The sequence below is a fragment of the Antennarius striatus genome, chromosome 20 (assembly GCF_040054535.1).
Source record: "Antennarius striatus isolate MH-2024 chromosome 20, ASM4005453v1, whole genome shotgun sequence".
NCBI lineage: Eukaryota > Metazoa > Chordata > Actinopteri > Lophiiformes > Antennariidae > Antennarius > Antennarius striatus.
The window spans coordinates 12,537,074-12,544,561 of NC_090795.1; the positions used below are offsets into that span (position 1 = coordinate 12,537,074).

Here is a 7,488-nt window from a genome sequence, read left to right on the forward strand (position 1 = left end):
GTTTTTCAAAATAGGACCCCTTTAAACAAATGAATGTGCAAATACTGAGAGGCGAGAAAAACAATCCAAAGAAGTAAAAGACGCCACAACTATTGGAACTCACACAGTTGCTTTACATTAATCAGACACCTCTTGGAGTTTGAGCATCCAGACCAGCAACAGGAGCTGTGAGAGGAATAATCTCTAGCATTCCCTGCATGGTGACCACAGCAGTGGGTAATTTGCATTGGACAAGACAGCGTTCTGCACTAGCATTGTGCTGAAAACAACTGCAGTCGTTACAGTGACAGAAAACATAGGAATGATGCATTGAAGCAGGGTGAAGTGGTTGTAGCTTATTAGCTTGTTATGTCGATGTTATGCTGCATATCATGAACCAAACGCTCTTAATGCATAAGGCGATGTGTAACGCATGTAAGTGTGGCTGAGCAAGTCAGAGAGATAGAAAGAGGAAAAGAATAAATAGCATGTTAGCGCTTTAGCGGGCGGCAAGGTGGCACTGTGTGCAGTTTGTCGCCTCACAGCAAGAAGGTTGAATTCCTTTTTGTGTGAAGTTTGTTCTCCCCATGACTGTGGTTTCTCTCCAGGTTCAATCCAAATTTCCCATTGGTGTGAGTGTGTGTGTCAGTGACGATTTGTCTATGTGCGGCTCTGCAATGCAGTGGCGTTGTGTCTGGGGTGTACCCCACCTCTTGCTTGTAGCCAGCTGGGATAGGCTCCAACAATACACGTGACCCACTAAGCGGATAAGCGGCTGTAAATAATTGTCCTCTCATCTACAAGAAAATGGACGGTTAACCCTTAAGCATTAAACATATAGGAAGCAGTTTTTAAGGCAAGTAGTCAAAAATAACCAAAGTAAGATGAGAACCAACAAAACAAAAAATGTTATCTGTCAAATAACAACACACTCAGCATGTGCTTCCAAACTGCTGCAAAAAATCTGATCTGATTGTTCTTATTCATGTTGCATTCATCATCTATCTTACTTACAAGAGTGAAAGAAATTCAGTTCGGATTAGGTTAGATTTTTGTGTTCCACAGCTAAGAAAAAGAATCAGCTTTGTGTGTCATGAACACAAAAAGAACTCCATGCTGGTTATATGAACATATCCTTAGCTGGTTCAGTTACACCAGCTGGACGGAAGACATCCAAGTCAAAGGAGAAACATCCATTAAGAAGACATAAAACCAGAACTTTGAACACCTCTGTGTCACATTAACATAAATGGGGTTTATAGGTGCTCTAATGTATTACTGAGTTTTTAACAGACCAGAACCAACTGCTTCTCTGTTCCTGGTCTTCTAAACCAATGCATCGTAGTTTGATACTGAGCATCATTATCTATCAATAAAGGGAATACACATGTTTCCTTCATGTTTGCTACAATGACAATTTCTAAATCTCCAAGTGGAAGTTTCCCTGAGCTTCCAAAGTCTGTTTCACTGGTTTTTGAGTTACTGGTTGGATATTGGTTCTGATGCCTGTCTTGCAAAGAGTCATCATTCATGGAATCAAACCCTGAATCTGAATGACACAAATTTTAAAAATAATTTGTGTGACTAATCACAGCATGTGTCTGACTCATGACTTCATTACCCAATAAGGAAACATAAACTTTCAACAAAGAACTTTAAGAAAACAAACCAGAGTCTGTGATACACACAAGTACATTTCTCTCCCTGCAATTAAATACACTTCATAACCTAATGACCCTGTAAGCAGAGAACTAGAGGTTTACATTCAGATGCATTACTTTCCCATAGGGTAACACTTAACTGCTGTTGTCTGTTTTAACATTCTAACATTCTAACTGATTGCACTCATCAAAAGGTGTGAATATAGATTAATTTCTTTAGTGTCAAGTTCTGTCCACTGCATTTCATTAAAGTTGATGGCAGATTTTACAGTTATGTCCTTGAAATCCAGAAATAGTACAGTCATTACAGAGACTGTCAGGAATCGAGACGATCCATCTTTAATAAAATTCATCTGTCCATGTGAGACAGAATGTGATGTGACGGAAAACACAGGCACAGACTCATGTTCTCTTTGTCGGTCAGCCCATCATCTCTGAGAACGTGAAGTTGCTTTGTCTCGGGTGAGGAAAGTGACTAAAACACTTGTCTCAGAGAGATGTGATGCACCTGATGCCTCCTTGTGAAATATAGTGTCACCAAGGCAATGCGATGCTCCAGAGGTTTTGGCCCCTCACAGCATTATTATTGTGTTCAGAGAGAGAAAACCCAAGACCAATACCTCAAACCCCTACAGAATGAAAGAAGGGTGAATACAGAGGGCAAACGGCTATAGATGATATAAAGTGGTCTTTATGACAGCAGATAATTGTTGTGCAAAAATGATTGAAAAAATTTTAATCTTATTTGCAATATTTGCATTTGTAGATATCTCAGCCAAGGTGTCTGGATTCAGCAGTCAAACTATAAATTTTTAGGGTTGAATCAATCCAATACAGGCGAAGCAAATGGGTGAGATCTTCAAGAGTACACCTTGGTTTTACATCTCCTAGAGATGATGTAGTCGCTGGAATGGAAACTCTTAAAGCACCTGATAAAAACACCTGCTCGGGTGAAACAAAATGACGCGTTTGTGGCACTGAAAATCTTGCATGCAATACTTAGTGAAATGTCACTGTAACTGTCAGGTAGTGACATACACACAGGAAAAAAAGACAGTTTCACAGTAAATCCAGCGTCTCTAAATGAGTCCCTGCTACACCAGACTGACAGTACATTTAAGAGCTCACAGAGTCAACATGAAAAATGACTTCCCTGAATTGCTGCTTTCTTCATTTAAAATCAAAATGGGTTGAAACAGAAAATGAAACTCATTGAAAGATAAATTCAATTAACTGGTGTCTGGGCCATTGTTAATTCATTGTCTAATTTGCAGGGAAAATTACTTCTTCAGGCAAGACAATTGGATAAACAAACGCTGAGGAGCTTTTTGGGAGAATAAGCACACGGCAGCTCATCTGGTGCGTGAGACTGAAGACAGGTGAGACACATTGGGATTATTTGCTTCATCACCTTTCTGTGAAAGTTGTCAAGACAAAGACACCGTAAGAAAAGAAAACACTGGAAATACAGTAAATGCAACTATGATATCAAATGCAGGAAAAATGGGAAGTTTCCAGAATACAGAACTGAATGGCAATTTGGTTAGCTCGAATCTCACCTGTCACTTAGAAGCAATGCTCATCTTCCTTTTCATCACTACCCTCTGTACCCTGTGCTACACAGTCATAACAAAGCCAATAAATGGCTCCACTGGAACCAGTTTAATACATTCTTTCCCAAACATGAAGTGTTTATAACATCTCACATGTAGGAACATCAGTCACCCTGCTACCAGCTGTCCAGTGCTGTCTAACTGCATTGAGATGCCGCTTGAATCAGCTTGTGAAGCATGACACTGTTTATACAGCACTTAAGGGGGGGGGGGGTAACTGATGATTATAGAGGTCGATCCGTCTTGAAGGCATCTGTGATCTGGTTTCAAGGCAAGTCGCAGAGATCACAATGTTAAACGTCCTCTTTGTTTCATGTCCAAACGCATCAGCTGATCCGGTGACGTAGCATACTGGATGGTTACGATGATTAAATGGTCGTAAACAGCTCATATTACTACTCAAAGGCAGAATGCTGGAAACATACTCTGTCCTAGGCATCTGAAAAAACAGCTATCAGTTATGAAATTATCCTAAGCTGCCTACGATACCGTCTCAGTGCTGAGATCACAATTCACCCATATGCAACGCTCACACTTTCAGGACATGCAATGAGATGTGAGGCACACAAGCTCACCCTGTTTCTGATTTAAAAGACAAACCCACACACCTTTCAGATTCAGCGCACATTTTAACACACATGTAGAAACGGTAAATTACACGTAATTAACGTATTTTTGAAGTGGATTAACAAACAGTAACAGTTCTTCGTCGGAGGCTGGCAGAGAGCTGAGCCAAACGTGAGTAACTGCAGCTACAATAAAGAGCAGCGTCTTAACACCTTCACATGACAGGCACAGCGAGTCGCTTCCATCCTTCACTTCCATTCATTACTTTAATCGTACTTGTACTCTGAGACTCACAAATGCTTTGGCTTTCATTCAGACTCGCTTACAGCAACTGCAAGATTTGAAGTACAAGAAATGAACACAAAAGAGTGAGGATCTACGTGAATCGACTGCAGTACACTAATGTGTAGGCACCACAAAGAACAGCTTGTAGAAGAAATGGGATGCAAGTGCTGGTAGATGATGTCGGGAAGTGGATGTGAAGCATGACGATGATTATACTAGTAATCTATAGTCACTCATATTTACATCGCTGAATTAGACTGGAGTGACAAGCAGGAGTTTTGACAGCAGAGATAAAGTTATCTTCGACTCCACAGAGGGAAATGGTGTCACCTGAGCACAAGGAACAAACCTTTTTACATTCCTCATTCTGTCATGTGAGCCTGGACATGTTAACTGAATAACCTGTACCATCTGGACCAAATCTGCTCGCCCCCTTTCAGAGAACTGTGTGGCATGGCAGGCTTGAAAATCATGTGGATGTAGGTTATTTAAATGACTGTTAGTAGATATGCCAGGGTGTTGCTATGTGGTGTGTATGTGCGTGTGTGTGTCTGTGTGTGTGTGTATGGAGTCGAGTGTGAAAGACAGCAAGAGGTTTGCGATGTAACATTTCATGCTTTCAACTTTGGCAGACCGGCAGAGTGATTTGCTCTGGAAATAAAAGAGGATGTAAAACAGACAGATGTGGCCTTGGTAAAATTTGTCTCTCCCATGGGGAGGAAAGCCTGTGACTTGTACCAAATCTTCAAAACGAAAGGGAAAAGTATGCATATTGATTTTTTTTTTTTTTTTAGTAAAGACTGATTGAGTGTTTCAGTTTATTTGCGGTGGGCTTGTAGCTTGCAGGCTTTTGACAATCCATTAAGTCGAGATATCAGATTGAAATGAAAGCTTCTTTGGAAAAGAAGCCTTCATTCTCATCTGATTTCCCTCTTTCTATGAACCCATAACATCTCTTTCCACAGAATTAAACTGTGGACCATGTGCTTCTTTGTAAAATAGCCAAAGGGGCCATCAGAATACGTAACTAATGATCTCATCATCTGACCTAAAATGCTCCAAAAAGGGTATCCTAAACTCAATAAGAACCCACTTAATATTTACTCCACTGCCCGAGCATTTCTGCTGACTTGGTATTGTATTACATGTTTATGTACAGTAGCATTACTCTGACCAAACTAGTGCTATGGCTCTTAAGGGAAATTTACACTTAGATCATAAAAGATGATAAAGTATTTTTTTCCCCGTCTCGATTTAATAATCCAAGAATCAGATTCCAATCCAGAAATGGGATTAGAACGTGTCACATTTCCACAGAGAATTGAGAGGATGGAACTGGAACCCAGCTGGACATCTCACAAAGACTCTGTTGTTCCTGAAACATCAACACAGAGGAGCCAGGGCAACACAGAACATTATTCTCTCAAAGAGGGCATAAAACTACACAAACCAGGGGAAAGGGAAGGCCTCTTAAAACACTGGTCCGCTTCTTACCTCCACACTGAAAGGTTGCTCCTCTCCGTTCACGGCACATAAAATCCACAGCAACAACTGCAAGCATAGCGTCCCCATACAGTAGCTCTGAAGACATCTCCTATCGCGGGCTGCCAATAGAACCATAGTGAACCCCGCTGCTGTCGCTTATTGTCTCTGAAGCTTCTATTTACAGTCGGGACAAACAGACGGACCACGGGGGGCGCGGCGGAATCTAGACGTTTAGCAGAAACATCGCTGATGTGTCGGTGTCTCTGCTGCCGAGGAGGAGAGCGGACGGAGTGGGAAAGGAAAGGGGGGGGAGAAGCGGCGGTGCCTTCGACCGCCCGCGCCGCCGCTTTAACCGCGGGGGTTCCGGAGCAGGAGGTTGTCCCCGGGGAGAGACTCGCTGTCGGCACCTGTCAGCAGCCTCCCGGTAGTCCAGTCCCCGGTCCAGTCCTCCGCCGCACCAGCGCTCGTTCCGACAGGAGATCCAGCTCGTTGTCAGCACCGCGCGGCATAGCTGCCCGTTTTCAATCGCGGGTCCCACCGAGTGCGCATGCGCAGACTGGCACGCGCGCCCACCCCCCCCTCCGAACCCACCCCCCCTCCTCCTCCCACCACCAGATTCAAATTCTCGTATGAAAACAGCAGCGCTCAGTTCTTATTCCGAACGCATCTCATAATCATAAAACTCGAAGTTTCCCCCCCCCCAGGTATTTATTTTAATCAAATTAAAACAATGCTTTATAATCTAGATTAGATTAAACAAATTCCGGTAATATTTTTTAATGAATAAAACAATGCCTGTCATGCACACATTATTTCACTGATCAGATACATTTACTGTCAGATAAAGGACTCAAGAAAAATAGATCTTATATAACGACTAATGCTGGTTTTTGGGAATACGTTTGAATTAATCGTGAAGGAAATAGTTGAAGTGTGCCTTTTCTATAGCCTGAAATGCCCCATAAAGAGAAAAGTATTGTGTTGCATAAATTGAGTACGATGACTAAAGTGTTTTCTTTTATTTCTTCCAATCATGATGTATACACACTGGTATTTAATATTTACTATCTACCAGTAAACAATGACATCTTGTATCATATATCTGTCTGTGTGTATCTGCTCTGTTCATTTCATGAATCATTCAAAGCCACTAGAGGGTGATAATATGCTCACAGGATATTTCAAATTCTTAGTGTGAGTCCAAGACACACAGAGGTCTCTTTTGACTCAGCATTGTTTCCAGGCACTGATGATGCCATTGTCTGTCATTCCAGTTGTCATAAAGCCATTATTGTACCGAAGGTTTCAAGGTCATGCTTTCAAAAACCTTTCATCAACCATCCTTTCATGTGTAAATCATGCTCTTGTGATTTCGTGCCTCATACATTACAAGTGAAGCATTTCACTATCATAATAAAACTATACCTAATGCAAAACCCTTCCTCTAATCCCTCCAGATGATAGAGTCTGTGATCTAATGAGGCGGACGGAGGATTTAGAATAACTCCAAAGGATGAGGAACAGGCACGCGCGCGTGCACGTGTGTGTGTGTGCGTGCGTGTGTGTGTGTGTGTGTTTGTGAGCTGCATCGTTAACTCATTGATGAGGTTTCAATTTGCGCGCACACCTCATCGCCCTTCTCTATGGAATTCTCATAGATCACACTCAGAAGAAAACTCCATTTAAAGTTTTGAGAAACATCAGTATAATTACAGCCAGAACTACAACTATTCACTGCGGTGATCTGTTTGACCCCGGGTACGCTACATGGCTATGACTGCTGGCTCACAGGCACAAGATCACACTCTGTTTATAAAGGCAGGTACAAACCAATGTATTGTTGACTTGTTATTTGCCCAGTTTAGCTCCCACCTAAAATATGACCTGACACCAATAAT

The 7,488-nt window shown here is 41.9% G+C and overlaps 1 protein-coding gene across 1 annotated transcript in view; it reads right to left on the bottom strand.

Annotated features, from left to right (window-relative positions):
* Nucleotides 1-6,115, bottom strand: part of LOC137587631 (matrix metalloproteinase-16-like) — a 67,309-nt gene extending 61,194 nt beyond the window's left edge. Inside the window, exon 1 of the mRNA XM_068304180.1 lies at nucleotides 5,600-6,115. Coding sequence (XP_068160281.1) covers nucleotides 5,600-5,725 — 126 coding nt within the window. The 5' untranslated portion in view covers nucleotides 5,726-6,115. The remainder of the gene's footprint in view (nucleotides 1-5,599) is intronic.
* Between the last annotated feature and the right edge of the window lie 1,373 nt (nucleotides 6,116-7,488).